Source organism: Carcharhinus amblyrhynchos, chromosome 30 (genome assembly GCF_965287045.1).
Source record: "Carcharhinus amblyrhynchos chromosome 30, sCarAmb.v2.hapA, whole genome shotgun sequence".
NCBI lineage: Eukaryota > Metazoa > Chordata > Chondrichthyes > Carcharhiniformes > Carcharhinidae > Carcharhinus > Carcharhinus amblyrhynchos.
The window spans coordinates 1,313,841-1,332,183 of NC_137353.1; the positions used below are offsets into that span (position 1 = coordinate 1,313,841).

Consider the following 18,343-nt stretch of genomic DNA (forward strand, 5'->3'; position numbering starts at 1 on the left):
ACACAGAGGGTGGTGAGTGTCTGGAACAAACTGCCAGAAATAGTAGTAGAGGTGGGTACAACTTTGTATTTTAAAAAGCATTTAGATAGTTACATGGGTAAGATGGGTATAGGGGGATATGGGCGAAGCACAGGCAATTGGGATTAGCTTAGTCATTTTAAAAAATGGGTGGCATGGACAAGTTGGGCCGAAGGGCCTGTTTTTATGCTGAAAATCTTTAGGACTCTCCTCCCAATTCAGTTTCATGCTGTATTGACTTGTGATGAAGTGGAGTTGATGAGAATGGCGTTATTTAAAATCAGTGGGTTTGACTGCAGGGATGGGTGGTGAGTGAGTACAAACAATTCACAGAAATCCCGAGGACTCCTTTATCTGAGTTTCAAAGGCCTGGAAGAATATCATCTTTTCATCATTGGCAATGCTGCTCCGGTCAAAATCATGCAGAGGAATGAAATCTACCTGCTACCTCGTTAGTGTTATTTGAGAGGAAACAATACCCAAAGTAAAAGTTTATTTATTAGTGTCACAAAGCTTACATTAACACTACAATGAAGTTACTGTGAAATTTGTCTAATTGCCACAGTCTGGTACCTGTTTGGGTCAATGTACCTAAGCAGCAGGTCTTTCAGACTATGGGAGGAAAGTAGAGCACCCGGAGGAAACCCATGCAGACATGAGGAGAACATGCAAACTCCACACAAACAGTGACCCAAGCCAGGAATTGAACCCGGGTCCCTGGCACTCTGAAGCAGCAGTGGTAACCACTGTGCTACCATGCAGTCCTAGTCTGCCATAGATAACTGACTTCATTCCAAAATTCCGCTCTAGCTCTATCACTTTGGAAGACCCTCCAAAGCCCTGCTTCCCTTCACTTCCTTCCAATCCCAAGGATGATGGTCATTGGTTAATGATTAAGAGGTTTGAGCCTTTACTAATGATGGAACTCTTCACAAGCAGCAACTCACCACAAAATATATCCCTAAACCCATTGCCACACACCATTGGCCGAAATGAAATTTGTAAGAAGCTAGGTAAATGCAGTTCTCCTTAGTCTTGTTGCAAAAACCTCTTTAGGCAAAGTCTCAGATTCTTTGGCAGCATCGATGGACAGTGACCTCACAGTATTGGACTCAACATGGAGCTGCCACCATGTTATGTTCTTTGGTTAATGCATCATCAGAACGTCACTATCATACACTACACACAATATACAACTCTGCACCATTTCCCACTACAACACCGCGCCCCCCCCCCCACCCACTATCCTGCATCTTCAAATCATTTGAGAAACATTACTGTTCACATCAGCTGTCAATACCATCAGCATTGGCCAGTGTGTAGCCTGGGAAGTTCCATCAACAGTTTGCAGTTGTGCTACTGTTGTCAATCTGTTAATGCTTCAGAATGAATTTTAATTATTGTTTTTAAACAACATTCCACACATACAGAATGTCTCAATTATACATAACCTGCCAATACAAGCCAATGGGAATTCTGATGATCAGAATGTGTATTCCAATGTTTTATATCAGGCGTGTATGGACAGATTGGACCAAATGTGAGTTAACAAAACATGCAGCATTTAGCTAAATCCATAAACTCTAATATCAAACATTGAGACTGGTCAGAATGGCCAGGTTATAACTAAGATTCTTTGTTAATGATAGCAGATTGTTTCCTCACAGGCTCAAGAGTAGCAACCATTCTTTATTTCAATTCAAAAGAGATGTCAGGGGTAAGTTTTTCACACAGAGGGTGGTGAGTGCCTGGAACGCGCTGCTGGAGGAACTGATGGAAGCAGATTCTATACTAACGTTCAAGAGGCACCAGGATAGATACATGAATAGGGAATAGAGGGATATGGACAAGAAAATATTAGATTCAAGTGGCATCTGTGTGGGCACAGACTTGGAGGGCCGAAGGGCCTGTTCCTGTGCTGGACTGTTCTTTGTTCTTTTCAGTCCCCGGGGACAATTTTTTAGCTGGTACAGGTTTGAAAGGACAAGTGCAAGATAACGTTATCTACGTGAAACATGACAAAGTGACATTATTCCTGGTGGAAATGAACAATAAGCTCCTCACTGCTGTGATCGATTCTTCGGTCAGTGACAGTGTAGGAGGATTAAAATGATCGGATATAATCCCTCAATTACACTTCAGAATGTGACTGAAATGTTGAATTCCTACATGAGTGTACACAACACTAATGCTGTGTGGAACTGACGCCCATTTACCCCTCATTCAATGAAATACCAATCCGTTATTCAGAAATCCGAGTTTCCAGATTTCCCCGTGCTCTGACACCTTTACTATGTCACAGGAACAGTCAAGGTAGATCTTTGTTTGCTGATTCCATTAAATAAATCTTCTGTACCTGTGTATATTGTATTGCACACGTGTGTGCGTGTACGAGTGTGTATGTGAAGGGATCATGAATGCAAATCTTAAAACTGAGCCTCTTTAGTACACAGCTGGGGAATGATATCTCCGCTGTGTACCTGAGCCTTACCCAGACGAACGTTCTGGGTTTGTTTACTGGCGTGTGTCAGGCTAACGTAAAGCTATTCCTATCGTTGTGGTGGGATGGTTTTCTAGAATCCACCATCACAATACAGACAGATTGGGGGTTCCAGGGAAACAGTTGCCAAGGTAACGGAGCTTCTTTGATTTGAAGCTGTTGATAATTGTGAGGCAGGGATCAAACACAGCCGAGCCTCTCTCCACAGACACTGCCTGGCCTGCTGAGTATTTCAGTTTTTATTACAGAAGGAGGCCATTTGGCCCATTGTTCCTATGCCACCTCTTTGAAAGAATTAACCAATTAATGCCACTCCCCTCCTCTCTTCCTGTAGCCAACAGGCAACTGTTCCCTTACAATGTGCAATGTAAGTGGAATATTCCATTCCTGGTAATTAAAAGTATCTTGATTAGTGCCTTTTTCTCTTTATTCGTCAGTGTGGAAATTGTGTGCCAAGTGCAAGTGTGTTGTAGGATTGATAAACTCGGCACTCAATTTTCCAGGGAATTCTGAACCCTCTATTTTTGGGGAGCACATGAACTCGGAGGAGGACGCCTGAAAATCCCAGGAGCGTGGAGGTATCATATTTTTCATTCCATCTTTTGCCCAACAGCTAAGGCAGACACAATAACATTGGGTTTGTAGAGAATAAAGTCACTATCTCACTAAAGATTTTAGCACACCAGGAAATTAATCACTGTCGCATTTTGCTATTACTAAAATCAAGTTAAAGCCTAGACTGAAAATCAATGTTTAGTAGAACAAAATTGACACCAAAGAACACAAGGTAGCAGCTGAGAACCCAACATTTGTACAAGTACAGAGTCACAAAGCTGGTGAAAGAAAATCAGAGGATTAAATTAAAGCACACCAGGAATGTTAATATCTCCCTTACCTGACTGTATTTCTGCTGCTCAGGTCTCTCAAGTTTAATTTTGATCTCTGGTCGTGGTAAATCTCCAGCTTTGTTAACATCTAGGAGTGGACGTGGGCCACCTGTACATCAGAGAATGAGCAAGAGTTTAGTGTGCACAACAAAACGCTAGCAGGCTGAAAAACCGCTATAATCCCTGAGGTTGTTTAAGGTGTTTTGAAACTTGACTCTGCGGTTAATGTTTGGAGCCCAGGCAGTGTGCGGACGAGGAATCATTCTCACTAAGAAATAATGCCTACAAAAACACTCCTTCAGTATAAAGTTTTTTTTACTAAGCTGTGAGCATCTGTAATTTTCCCTGTTTACCAGAGGGAGCTCTGCTGAGAAAAGTCAAGAAAATGAATAGTCTAAAACAACCAGGAAACCAGAGAGATTCCGGGCCACAATAACGGAGAGAATATTGGAGCCTCTACCATCACTATCCATTGTTCCAGAATATAGTATGCGTGGAAAAGTGCCTGGGACAACTTGGGCTCTGTGGGATCTGGTTAGTTGGATGACTGGTTTGGATCAGATTGGTGCCAACAGCATAGGGTTCGATCCCTGTTCAGGCTGGGTTTGGGAGCTGCCTCCTTACCTACTCATGGTGAAAATTGCAATGCTGTGGATGGCAACTGCCTTCAGGCAAAGAACTTAAGGAGAAGGAAGTGGAAACAGCCATGGAGGAAAGTCTCATCTCTGTCAGCTGCTGAGCTCCTACCCGAGGTGGGTTTGGGCTTCATCAATCTGTCTCCTAAAGGGCGTACACACAGGAATCAATTGCCCTGAGTTGGCCGGCTTGTTCAGCAGCCAAAGAAAGCTGATGTGAGAATCCCACACTGATGTTCAATTCAGGAATTGTTGGGAAGAACAGAAGCAGCTTCACGTTGCCCAATCTTTTACAACAACCTGCTGCTGATCATGGTCACTCCTCGGCCAATCACTTCAAGCTCACCACCCCAAGCCACCTGCCCCACAATTTGCTGAACCATCCCCTTCTCTCTGCCCCCGGCCTCCCCTCCCTATCCTCTGATATGCTCTATCTGCCCATGATCTTTTCTCAATACCACTCAGCACAGCTCTGCCACTCGATGGCTAGATTTCCTATCTGGCCAGTGACCTGTAAATCTGGCTGGATGCAGAGAAGGAAACAGAGTTTTGAAATGATAACGTGGTCCTCCCTTTAACATTAGTATGACTTCTGCACCCCCAGGGATCTAGAAGATCTCCCCACTCTCTACACCCTCACCCCTTCAGTTCACTGCCATATTGTAACCAAAATTCCCCAAGGGATTGGGCTGAGAATTTACCAAACCTTTACCCAACCGGAATGCTTCCTCCACCCTGAGATTTCCACATCAGTCCTCTTGAATTCCTCTCTGAATGAGCTGCCAATCAGGACCGTTTTGTTCTGTAAGAACCTGCCCATTAGGAACCAGACTGATTGTGAGCCAATTGGCAGCTGCTGCCCAAATTCCACTGATTGGGCTCAAGGCCCAGATACACGAGCCTCGGGCCTATCTTGTGTTCTGAACATGCCACCTACTTAGAGCCTGAAAACCACCTTAAACCAATTTCTCAACCAAAGTTTGTAAATGGAATTAATTGTAAAGTAAATCATGAATGAAAATTCTGGAAATGAGGGTCTCAGATATTGGAACAGACTTGAAATTTCAGCATTCCATTTGTTGGACAAGAGAACTGAGAAAAAGAGGAAATGGAAAGAATAAGTTGAGAAATGTATTTATTCCTAGATTTTAAAATACTTCAATGAAATGGAAAGGAATGGGAAATGCTTTAGGTTATCTCACTCTGATATTGTCAATGTTAACAGGGTAACATCCAATGAAGGGAAGGTGAATTATGGGTGGGATTTTACAGCCTCACTTGGGTAAGAGGCCAATGGGGATTTTTGTTGTCAGGCCCTCGCTCACACTGATTCCGTAGCGGGCAAGTTCTGACCCATGTGGTCGATTGATGGGGGTGAGAGGTTCATTGGCTAGGCCAGTATTTACTGCCCAGGAGGAGGTGCTGGTGAGCTGTCTTCTTGAATCACAGCAGTCCTTGTGGTGTAGGTACACCCACCATGCTGTTAGTGAGGCAGTCCCAGGATTTTGACCCTGCGACAGTGAAGGAATGGTGATTTATTTCAGAATGGTGAGTGGCTTAAAGGAGAACTTCCAGGTGGTGACGTTGACAGGTACCTGCTGCCCTTATCCTTCTCTCCAATAGTGGCCATAAGGAACTTTGGTGAGTTCATAGAATTATAGGATAAGACAATTCCTACAGTGCCGAAGGGGTCATTCAGCCCATCAATTCTGGGCTGACTCTCTGACAGAGTATCTTACCCATGCCCTCTCCTCTGCCCTATCCCTGAAACTCCACGCATTTTCCATGGCTAATTCACTAACCTACACATCTTGGGATTCCAAGGGGCAATTAAGCATGCCAATTCACCCAATATGTGCATCTTTTGACTGTGGGAGGAACCCGGAGCACCCAGAGGAAACAAACGCAGACACAGGGACTCCACAAACTCCACACAGTGACCCAAAGCCGGAATTGAACTCAGGTCCCTGGTGCTGTGAGGCAGCAGCGCTAACCATTGTACCACCACGCTGCCCTGTTCCTGCAGTGCACCTTGTAAATGGTACACACGTCTGCCAATGTGCACTGGCAGTGGGGGGAATGAATGTTTGTGTAAGGGGTGCTGATCGAGCGGGGCTGCTTTGTCTTGGATGCTATTGAGCTTCTCGATTGTTGCTGGAGGTACATCCACCCAGGCAAGTGGACAGCATTCCATCAAACTCCTGATCTGTGCCTTGTAGATGGTGAATAGGCTTTGGGAAGTCAGGCGGTGAGTTCCTTGCCACACGATTCCCAGCCTCTGACCTGCTCTTGTAAGCACAGTATTTCTCTGACTGTCCAGTTCAGTGACTGCTCAATGGTAACCCCCAGGGTGTTGACAGTGGGGGATTCAGCGATAGTAATGCATTGAATATTAAAGGGGCGATAGTTAGATTCTCTCTTGTTGGGAATGGTCATTGCTGAGCACTTGTGTTGTGGTGAATGTTATTTGACACTTGTCAGCCCAGGCTGCTTGTACAAATATACACCTGTTCAAACATACCTGTAGAGCTTCCTGCACTCAGCGCACTGGTAGCACTCACACTATCATCCAGCCATGTGCTGTAGGTGAAGGAATCCCTCTTATGAGGTGTACCCACAGAAGAAAGGCTGTCCTGGTGACATAAACAAAGGTCAGACATTGATCTGTAGACAATTCAAATCCGATGTAGACAGCAATACAAATCTGTTTAAAACAATAGGATCCCTTTAGAGTGTTCTCGTGGGGAATGTGCAATGCAACAGAGTTTAGGGAAAGTTTCTTATCCTACTCTCTTCAACCAACTCAACTCAGGAATTTGGACAGATTCCAGGTGCAGTTTTTAGTCAGTTTAATAAAATCCCACTGATCAATTAGCACCCGGGAAAGTCCATGAACATTCCTTCAAACTCACCCCTTGGAAAGCAATAAATTCCATCCATAGTGTCGGTGCATCATTACAGCCCATTGGCTCCCTGAGGCCATTCCACACAGCCCATTGGCTCCCTGAGGCCATTCCACACAGCCCATTGGCTCCCTGAGGCCATTCCACACAGCTCATTGGCTCCCTGAGGCCATTCCATTCACACACAGTCAGTTCTGCTATCTGCTTTTCCAGGCTTTACGCTGGAGGTGAAAATGATGAGTTCAGCTTCTAGCAACTCGCAAACTGCCAAAAGTTCTGTCAAACTCCACAGCTGACAGGTGCAGACGTCACCTGTTAACAAATGCTGCAACTCACACAATTACCAATGATTGAGAAAACTTTGCCCTTTAAACAAAATTCCTCTTGGAAATAAGATGACCCTGGATTTGTGTGAGAGAAACTGCTCTGTGACTGACCAATACATCAAAGAGATCTCTCAAAAAGAATCGCAGTGAAAAGGAATTGTCATTATTTCCTGCACAGTTCCACTGACAATTGCTGCTTTTGAAATGTTGCCAGAAACTCAGATGAGGAAGTGACACTGACCAAGGTTTTTACATTAAGAATGGAAGTTCAGCTTGCAGATGATGTTAAGCAGGTTTTCACTGTCTCACAGGGAGATGTAATGTTATATCTGAACTGTGCAGGCTGGAGGATCTGGGATACATGGGCAGTTTGTGCTGGAGTTAGCTGTTCTCTGTTCAGGCAGTTTAGAGTCCTTATCCCAAAGAGACAAACCAATGTCCCAATACTGATCCCTGTCAGTGAAGACTGCTGAGAAATGCCTAATTCTGGCTGTCAGATGGGACAATTATGAGGTTAATTGTGATGACAGCACTTTAACATCCACTACACTAACACACAGAAAATGATCCTCTGTGAAAAATAGAGAAGTTCGGGGAAACTCCAGGGAAATTCTGTCTCAGTACAAAGCTCCCGAAAGGGGGAATGAATTGGAAGAAAACTCAAACTGAACAAATGTCAGTGAACAGTAGCTGGAGAGTGACAATTCAAGCTGAACTGTAGATCTGCACCAACGATCAGGTTAATAAACAAGCTCAGCATGATGCAGTGTATTCAGTTACCATTCCTGTGTCATAGTCTTCAAGAACTTCATTCTCCTCCACAACACTGGCAAAACTACTGGCATTTGAAGATGATCGTGAGAGATCCTGACCTTCATTTGAAGCTTTCTGATTTATTATCACCCTGTAAATGGAAAAAAGTATGTATTTTGTTTGGTGGCTCGTTACCTTCTAGGACAAAGATTAGATTATTTTTCCACATTGCGTATTAAACTAAAATCCATTTTACTGCAGTTTCCAATTCTGATAAAAAAAAGTTTAGAGTTTCCACTTGGCTGTTCCTGTACCATTAAAGAGAGTTCTGCTAAGTATGTTCACATGCGTCACGTGTCACACTGACATGACATGGTCATGAATGAGAAAGCCCAGTAATGTTTCAGCTCATTGGTATGGACCTCTCACTGGGCGAGAATTTACAGGATGATTTAGAACAGTGAATGCGATGCCAAATGCAGTCAAAGAATTATAGAATCTACAGTGCATTTGGCCCATTGAGCCTGCACCAACAACAATCCCACCCAGGTCCTATCCCTGTAAACCTACACATTTACCCTCCTAGTCCCCTTGACATTAAGGGGCAATTTATCACAGCCAATCAACCTAACCTGCCACATCTTTGACTGTGGGAGGAAACCAGAGCACCTGGAGGAAACCCAGGCAGACACGGGGAGAATGTGCAGACGCCACACAAGACGAGGCGGGAATGGAACCCGGGACCCTGGCTCTGTGAGGCAGCAGTGCTAACCGCTGTGCCACCGTGCTGCTCTGAAAACAAAATAACAAGAAAGGGAAAGAAAATTGGGACTGAGAGAAAATGAAAGGGGGACGGAAAGATAGTGAAATGTGTAACAGTAAAAAGTTGAACAAATGGGACCCTACATTTGTATTAGTTAATTCTCAGTGTCAAATGGGTTGATTGGCAGTAATTAATGATCATCAGGCCAATGGAAAAGGACTTGGACTGAAATAGACAGGCATTAACTTCCTGTGACAAGTTTAGTTCATATCTAGTGCCAAAATTCAAGAACTTCACACAGTTTAACATTAAGAATATGTTTAAGGTTTATTTTTGTCACAGATAGGCTTACATTCACACTGCAATGAAGTTACTGTGAAAATCCCCAAGTTGCCACACTCTGGACCTGTTCAGGTACACTGAGGGAGAATTTTACATGGCCAATCCACCTAACCAGCACCTCTTACGGACTGTGGGAGGAAACTGGAGCACGGTACATCAGAGTGAGATGGTGTTTGCAGGAAGCTAATAGTGGAACAAAGTAGCTACCCTCACTTGAAGTTAATAAGAACATAAGAACATAAGAAATAGGAGCAGGAGTAGGCCATCTAGCCCTTCGAGCCTGCCCCGCCATTCAATAAGATCATGGCTGATCTGTTGTGGCTCAGTTCCACTTTCCCGCCCTCTCCCCATAACCCTTAATCCCCTCTCTTATCAAAAACCCATCAACCCGCGTCTTAAAAATATTTAGCGAGGCAGCCTCCACCACTTCAACGGGCAGAGAATTCCAGAGATTCACCACCCTTTGAGTGAAGAAGTTCCTCCTCAACTCCGTTCTAAACCGCCTCCCCTTTATCTTGAGGCTGTGCCCCCTAGTCCTATTGTCCTTTCTGAGCGGGAAGAGTCTCTCCACCTCTATCCTATCCATCCCATTCATCATCTTATACGTCTCAATGAGATCTCCCCTCATTCTTCTAAATGTTCAATTTACATCTAAATAATAGTGAACCCCATCATCCTTATTATTTATTTGATAGAAAATTCTAAGTGTATTTCAATAGGACATAAACCAGGCTTAGAGTTCCAGCCAGAAGAATTGGTTGATTTGATTTTTGCTTTGCTGCAGTTGCGACAGGTTAATGATGGGAGAACCGTGAGCCAGAGGTAACGGCCCATGTTCCAGTGACAGTACAGCACGGCTCAAAGAACAGCCAAATGTGTCACTTTGACATGACTCTAGGATCAGTAGCACACGGGAAAATCCCAAAGTGGGGCTGATAATACTGCCCGAGGAAGGAGATTAGAGACTTTTCCAAATATAAAGCAGCAATGTATAAATAAACCAGATATTTTATAATACAATTCAGCCTTTAGCATTCTGTTTACCCATAAATCTAGAATAAAGGTATAAACCTGCTGAAAAGTTGTATATGAAACACACATCAAAGCAAAAAAGACCTTTGTTTCCAACCAGCCTTACTTCAGTATTCTTCTTCTTCAGCTGCCAGAGGGGGTGGTTGAGGCAGGGACACTGAGAACATTTAAAAGGTGTTTGGACGGATACATGGATAGAAATGGTTTAGAGGGACTTGGGCCAAATGCAGCTTAGATGGGCAGTTTGGGCCAAAGGGCCTGTCTCCATGCCGTAGATTCTATGATTCCTCTATGAGGATGTTGAGATTCTGTCAAAGTTAAGAAGATTCTTTGATTATTTACCAAATCGGGAAGAGCTCGGATAACGTGAACACACCTGTTCTTAGTTGTGGGAATCTCTGGAGAGCTCTGATTGGACGAGTTCTCACTCTTTGGCTCCTGTGATACGTGACCGCTATCTGGGGTTTTCTGGGTACTTGACGTACTCTCTCTGCAGAGATCAAAGAGCACAAAGATGTGAATATTCAAAAGTAAATTTACTAAAGAGTACATTTCAATAACTCAATTTTTAAAATCTTATTTGACACAAAGGCCAATACAAACTGTGCAGAGTGACGGGATGTGTTTGCCTCTGTAGCTTTAACATCGTTTCCCATCTTACAGCTCAAAAGTGGATGCTAAGAACACAAAATAGAATTGTAGAATTTTACAGCACGGAGGCCATTCCATGTGTGTGCTCGTTCTCTGAAGGAGCTTTCCTCTTTATCGGTTCCTCCTGTCCTTTCCCCCAGCTCCTCTGAATTTTCCTTTTCACATACATAGTCACTTTCCAGATTAAAGATATTCTGGGATCTGTTTGCATTGCTGTTTCTGGTAGGAGATTATATGTGGAATTGATTCCCTGCATAAAATAAACTGCTAACCACACTCTTCACTTTTTGGTGATGATCTTAAACTTATGCTGTCCAGTTATCCACTCACTGAGCAATGGAAATGTTTTTAAAGAAAGACGGATCTGCATTTTGACAGCCCTTTTATGACCCCTGAACCTTCCAAAGCACCTTGAAATCCATGAAATGCTTCTGAAATGTGCTCATTGCTGTAATGTAGGAAATGTGCTAGCCAATTAATGTACATCAAGATCCCACAAACTGCAATGTGATAATAATCAGATCATCAGCTGATTGCTAAATGTTGCCTCTCCCGCCCCCCAGGGCCTGGAATTATGTCTCATCCAAAACAGGCACCTCAACAGTGCAGCACTCCCCTAGTACCGCACTGAAGTGTTAAATCCAGATCAATTGCTCTGGTCTCATTGGAATTAAAACCCACAATCTTCTGACTCAAAGGCAAGCTGCCCATCATCGGGGCAGGGCTGGCACTCTCTCCAGAGTCAGAATTACCAGATCTTCCTATTCTGGCATAAAACCCTATGGATTTTTCAGACTCCTCTCATCACTGATGCCTCTTATCCTTCGTACTATCTTCATTGATCGCGATCGTACCCTTCCAATGGCCTTGTTATTCTCTCTTAAGCAGAGCATCCAGAACTGGATGGGTATTTGTAACTGCTGATTAATCAGAGATTTAATCTTGTGTTCTTTATGCCCATTTAATAAAATCTAGGATTTTTAAAAATCTTCCGTTTGAACAGATCTCTGCTCCTCCATTCTGATTTGCTCCTTTAGCTCAGCTTCTCTTCATTCCTCCTCCCAAAATGCATCACCTCACATTTCTCTGCATTAAATATTGACCAATGTCTCTCTGTTCAATCTACTAACCTTTTCCTGACCTCTTGAATGAAATCCCAAAGATGAATGAATGAATGAATGAATAGCAGATTTACATAGCGAACAGTAAATGGGAATGAGGTCTTTGGCACAATGGCAGAACCTCTCAACTAGAAACCATGGCTTCCAGTCCAACATCAGGACTTATGGGCCACGGGAGGAGTGTTCATAGCGCAGTTCAACAGGCCGATAATCAGCTCAGGAATCCTTCCACCACTTCCCCATTATTCCCAAAAAAGAAAAATGTGTGTGTCTGAAGACACGCTTACAAAGAAAGTAAAGGAGACGGGGCTATGAAAGTGATCTGACTGCACCATGGCTGTATCTGGCTTTCTAAAACTAATCTCATGTTTCTGAAGGAATTTTGCAAGTGGACTGTGGGAATTTGAAAACTGTTCCAGGTTTTAAAATCAATGAACTTCAAGGGGAGGTCCATATCAGACTATAAAAATTACAGGAACTGTGATCCAGGATTAAAAACAATGAAGGAATTCTGTGACAGGACGGATAAACTTTCAACTCTTAGAATCCAGAAAATGATAGCAAAGGAGAATGATTTTAAGTTCAGATACAATTGCAAACAAATTGCAGTGTTACTAACATCCCAACACATGATGGAGAAAGCCATTCAGCCCTTTTGGTACTATCCCTCTTCAATCAGCTGTTTCCTAAACGATTCCAGAGTTCTTGCCTCAACCAACTACCCCGTACAAACACCGTGTCAGGAACATCTGACATTGGCCTTTTGCTAGTTTGATGTTCTCATCACACTAGCTAAAGTTCACCTTTTCTCATTTACTTCTTTAATTCTGAACTCAAAGGTTGAAAAGGTCAATGATATCAATTCTCTGCAATTTATCTCAAATATTTCAACAAAGGGACAGAATTCAGATCTCTTTAGCCATGAGCTTTCATTAATAAAATATACATTTCAGAATCGGTCTGCTCTTTTATAAATGACCAGGCAAAATGCTAGGAGGTATTTTAAATATTCAGGTGATGTGCACTAAGAGGGAATATACAGTCAGGGTTGGATACTAGACTCAGAATGGAACTGACAGCTCAGTCACTGCAAGAGCTGATCTTGTTCTTATTTTAAACTGTCTGATTTTCAAGAACAGGAGCTGACAAAAATAAAAATAAGCAAACAACAGCACAGGTGAGCAATGTGGCCACAAATCTACAGATTATCTGATATTAGCTGGGAAAATTAATGACACAGAAAGGAATATTAGGGCCAGCATAAAAGAACCTCTTCCCTTTGCAAGTAAAATTGTGTTTCTGTTGCAGTTTTTGATCAATATTGAAGGAATTGGAACTATTCCTGAAACTTGTGCAGCACTGAAACAGCTCATTAGCATTAGAGAGAAACAGAGTTAGTATTTCAGAGTCCGATACAGCTTCCAAAGAAAAGCCATTGGACTCGAATCACTCGGGTTCCCTCTCTACAGATGCTGCCAGGCTTGTTGAGATTTGGGAACACTCCAGCATCTGCAGTATTTTGCTTTTACATTTGTATTACTGTCTCATCCAGGATTATTGCATGAGCTTATAGCCTCCTGGCATTACAATTTAATATTTATCTCTTCTGGGCTCTCTTCAAACCAGAGTGTTGGGATATTACAAATTTGGTAGAGTCAGAGGTTTACAGCATGGAAACAGGCCCTTCGGCCCAACTTGTCCATGCTGCCTTTTTTTCAAACCCCCAAGCGAATCCCAATTGCCCGCATTTGGCCCATATCCCTTGATACTCATCTTACCCATGTAACTGTCTAAATGCTTTTTAAAAGACAAAATTGTACCTGTTTTTTTAGTACACCGTGGTAGCTACACTGCAGTAAGCAACTCCTTAAAAACTGGGAGGTGTTTCCCCAAAAACTCAAATGGACATAATTCTGGGGCTCATTCCTGGATTGAGTTAGCTGACGCTATATTGGTCTCAAAGTTTGTAGGGTAGAAAAGGCTAGGAGAGAAAGAAACCAGTCGGGGTTTGTACTCCTGATCACTGTCTAATGATCTTTGAAGGGAGGGAAGTTCATGGGTCAGTGTGGACAGGGCAGACCTGATCCTAGTTCTGCAATGCCCCATGTACAATAATAGCTCATCAATTCTCACACTGAGATTATTGTTGTTTCAGGTTTTCTTTCAATGTGAAAAGGTCACTAAGGCTGTAATGTTACACATGTTGGAAGCAGTTTAATGGAAATCACGGCTCAATGGTTTTCAGTAAAAGTGTGCTGTTGCAAGCCAGCAAAGGACCGACACGCACCTTCTCTCCACCACCTCCTGAATGTTCTCAATTCCGATGGCACTGCTGCGGCGAGAGCTGAAAGGTCCAGACTTCTTCCTCGTTGGACTTTTTCCAGGAATGATCAACGACTGTGGAAATATACTTGGCGTCACACACCCGCCAGAAAATACACAGAACTGGTTTGACATTATGTCATTTTAGATAATTGACCTCTTCAGCAGACATTGCTTTGCATGCAGTCCCCTTTCAAAGTCAATAGAATTATTTTTTAAAAGTCACATTTACCTTGGGGAATTTCCTGTGTACAAAGGTTGCTCAGACTTATTGCTTGGTTATAGGTTGTAAAAATGACATTGAACCTTTAGCAATACTGGGCTTTAATCACTTTAGAGACATTTTTAGATACAGCTAGTTTATAGTTGGCAAACAATGTGGGACAGGACCACAGTTTACCATCCAGATAAATAAACAGCAATGTATTTGTTTAATGTTCCTTTCCCTGCTATCTCCATGGAACCTTTAAACTAATTAACACAGCGCATTGATTAACCATAGCATTTCTAACACTAGAGTAAATGAAAACAGAAAATCTATTTAACTCATCAAAGACATCTAATTTTTTAGTGGTTATTATCTTTCAACCCTTTGGGATCTTGCTGGAAATTATAATTATTCCTTTTACCTTTTAATTATTGTTCTTCCAACTCATCATCCTTGCCCTTATTTCTCCTTTTAAGTTCCAATCTTCCCCAAAGCTGAACTCTATTTAGTGATTGAAGGAAAGATAAAGCTCTATTCCTCAAACTCTATCAGTACCATTTTTGGGAAATTTCTGTGAATTTACAAAGCTGAAACTCCTGTCTGCCCAGCTGGTACTCACTCTGTGTAACACACAAGTATCCTTTCCTACATCTTTCTCTCCCCCACTGCCGCCATGCCAGATTCTGTTCATTTGAACTGCATCAAAATCTTGAATGGAAATGGGTCCTAGAATGTTTTGGGGAGTAAGATGGACTTTTATTTCATTGTTTAGAACTAATTTCTGCAAAGACAGAATTGGCCACACTGAGAAATCCAAGTATGGAACCAGCTCTTTGTTCCAGAGACAACAAAAGCAGGTTTAATATCAGCTCATGTTCAAGTCTAGAATTCATTTGAGTGTTACGTAATCCTTGACATGTAGCAACATGCCAGAATTTGCCGATTATAAATAATATTGTTATGTTCATTCAGCTATTTTATTTTAAAGTTTTAGAGTCTTTGTGAAATTAGCTTGAGGAAAATTCAATGAACTTTGGCACATTAGCAAATCTCCTTGGCTCTGTCTTTGCACAATTGTGGATTCTGGCATTTTATCTTTTTTTTTTATTCATTCATGGGACCATGGGCATCGCTGGCTGGCCAACATTTGCTGCCTATCCCTAGCTGCCCTTGGAGGGCAGTTGAGAGCGGCTCTGGAGTCACATGTAGCCCAGGCCAGGTAAAGATGGCAAATTTCCTTCCCTAAAGGGTATTAGTGAACCAGATGGGTTTTTATGACAATCGGCAATAGTTTTATGGTCATCAGTAGATTTTTAATTCCAGATTTTTTTTATCTGCTGTCTTGAATTGAGGGGTATCGACACTCTTCAGAGCTAATCTGTGTGAATAACACTGGTTATACATGACTGAATTTGAATGGGAAAGGGCGAGAATGAGTTGTGAAGTTAATTTAGCCTTCCACTGTGTTCAATCTTAAAACCTTTGTGTGTGCTTAAGTCCATAGAGATGAAAATCAGAAGAAATCAAATTTACATAAGTCAACGTAACACCATCTCTGAAACTATTAGCAAATGCACTTACAACAATTACATCAATAAATTAATCATTAGAAACCAAACATTAAAATCATCTTCAAAACCTGTATTTGTTACAAACTAATAAAGAACTTTATCCTCTATATCCCCATTTTTCACCTAGCAAGTGTAAAAACTTATAAATAAATGGTCCTATAACCATTAGTTTTATAGGTTACAGGTGCCTGAGAATTTCTCCCTCTAATCTGAGCTAAATTGAAGCTTATCAGCTTTTTAAAAAAATCACTAAATTTGATACTTTTATTTACTGTAATTTCCTGGTACTTATGGAGTTAATTACTTTTAAAACAATTAAGTTTTCCTTTGTTTGGAAAATTGGCTGTTTTGTTCTATCCATGAAAATGTCCCTTCTTTATGCTCATAGTCACTATCCGACTGTCCTGACTTTGTAAAGTTAGGTAGTTTCTGTTAAACCTTAAATCACGCCTCACAGTGAAAGCTCTGACCTCAAACACTCTTGTTTTTTTTTCTGTGGCTAACTGTCATTGCACTTTGCTCCTGAACAGATTATGGATCATTTATCGTTACCTCGGATATCCTCAGGATCTTTTCTGGTACCTGGCAATGCACAAAGTCTTTAAATAGTCTTTCAGCAAAGCTCCTGATTACTTGGTGCCCTTTCAAATTGCTAAGTGCTGTACTGCTCTGCTCTCCCACTCCTTCGGTTTTCTACACCCCTCCATGCTTCCAACCCACTCTTTATATTGCTGTTTCTAAGCTGCAATCAGTGGATTCCTCCAAATGGAATGCTGCACAACCTTCACTCCCCATACACTGAATGATTCATTGCTCCAATATCAACCGGAGAAGAAATAAAGATGATATTTTTCTCAATTCTTTGAAGCAATATGTGGTTATTACTTAAATAACTAACTAACAACTGCTGTCCCCTACTTCTGATAGTCTATTCTTAATCCCTCTTTGCTCCTAAGATAGTCCCATTTGCCTGCATTTGGCCCATATTCCTCTACATCCATCGTAACTATGTAACTGCCTAAATGCTTTTCAAAGACAAAATTGTACCCGCCTCTATTACTACCTCTGACAGCTTGTTCCAGACAGTCACAACCCTCTGCGTAAAAAAATTGTTCCTCTGGACCCTTCTGTATCTCTTCCCTCACCTTAAACCTATGCCATCTAGTTTTAGACTCCCCTACCTTTGGGAAAGCGTAGTGACTATCTAGCTCATCTATGCTCTTCATTACCTTTCAGGAAATTCCTCCTGCCTGTCATCCTACCCTGCTGCCACAGGCTTTCCCAACTGAAGTTTATTATCATCTAATCATTATTTCTAAATGTATTAATGTTTTTAACTATTAGTTGATTTTGACACCACAGGCACTGGTCCTTTAATGTCAGTAAAACAATTAAACAAAGAACTGAAAGGATGAATTATACACAAGTGAATGGTACCTACCAGGAGTTATTTATATACAACATGAACCAAGTATTTTGATGTTAGTATATATTAATAATCAATGACCAATACACAAAGTAACAAATTAATAATGGATCTGTTTTTGTTAATCAATAATTATTTACTTTAGTGCTGCAATCATTATAATTAAAATACACAATAAATTAACAATTAAATCCCATTAAAACATCCGGTCATGCAGTAATCAGGAAATCAAATATGCAAATATGCAAATCTGACACAGAATTAATCAGTTTATATCAAGTGATTTTAGATGGTGGTTGCAGTGATACAATGACATATATTAGCTCCAACTATATTGCTAAACTACTGATGGATCATTGGTGATTGGTGATTGAATATTTCAGGTTGCCGAGGTGCCAGTCCAGCATATACCAGAATTCTGGGTTTCACACTGACCCTGTAACTGCCCACCTGGCAACTGGTCAGTTTCAACTGCTCATCAGCTGGAGGGCATGGCAGGTAAACTCAACCTGCCTCATGAAAAGCAGGAAATTCAATGAATCAATGGACAGTGAAGCTGCTTTGCGCCCAAGTGCTCCTCATTGCCTTATTACGGAAATGGCAGAAAGCAGCTTATCTCTACTATCCATACAGAAGTGTGTACACGAGAGGAGGGCAAGGCAAAAGAAAGACAGAAGAAAAGAAATGATCCGGGGGAGATTTTTCTGTATCCGGGACAAAGCTCCCTGGATTCCCCGGGTGTCACAAATGTCGGAAATTTGACTGAACGCGACTTTGCTGCTTTAGAAGCACGTGCTCTGAACTACCCAACTTCCAGGTAATCACCGTGCCCCAGCAATCCAGTTCAGAATGGTGAAAATCATTGAAAATGCCAACTGGCTACAG

General features: G+C 41.9%; 1 protein-coding gene and 1 long non-coding RNA gene across 11 annotated transcripts in view; one reads left to right on the forward strand and one right to left on the reverse strand.

The window, feature by feature from the left end:
* LOC145360161 (uncharacterized) overlaps positions 1–14,211 on the forward strand; it is a 36,123-nt gene extending 21,912 nt beyond the window's left edge. The window contains exons 4-5 of one of the 2 annotated variants that reach the window (XR_013889670.1): positions 2,956–3,096; positions 14,087–14,211. This is a non-coding gene — a long non-coding RNA (uncharacterized LOC145360161). Of the gene's footprint in view, positions 1–2,955; positions 3,097–9,911; positions 10,126–14,086 lie in introns of those variants that run through there. The other variant, XR_013889671.1, reaches the window with a different exon arrangement.
* The window catches only part of LOC145360159 (rap1 GTPase-activating protein 1-like), a 503,018-nt gene that overhangs the window by 9,250 nt on the left and 475,425 nt on the right, over positions 1–18,343 (reverse strand). For all 9 annotated transcript variants that reach the window (XM_080215160.1, XM_080215153.1, XM_080215152.1 and 6 more), the window contains 5 exons: positions 14,219–14,328; positions 10,536–10,649; positions 8,050–8,173; positions 6,562–6,673; positions 3,414–3,514 (listed from right to left, as the gene is read on the reverse strand). In XM_080215160.1, the coding sequence (XP_080071286.1) occupies positions 3,414–3,514; positions 6,562–6,673; positions 8,050–8,173; positions 10,536–10,649; positions 14,219–14,328 (561 nt within the window). The remainder of the gene's footprint in view (positions 1–3,413; positions 3,515–6,561; positions 6,674–8,049; positions 8,174–10,535; positions 10,650–14,218; positions 14,329–18,343) is intronic.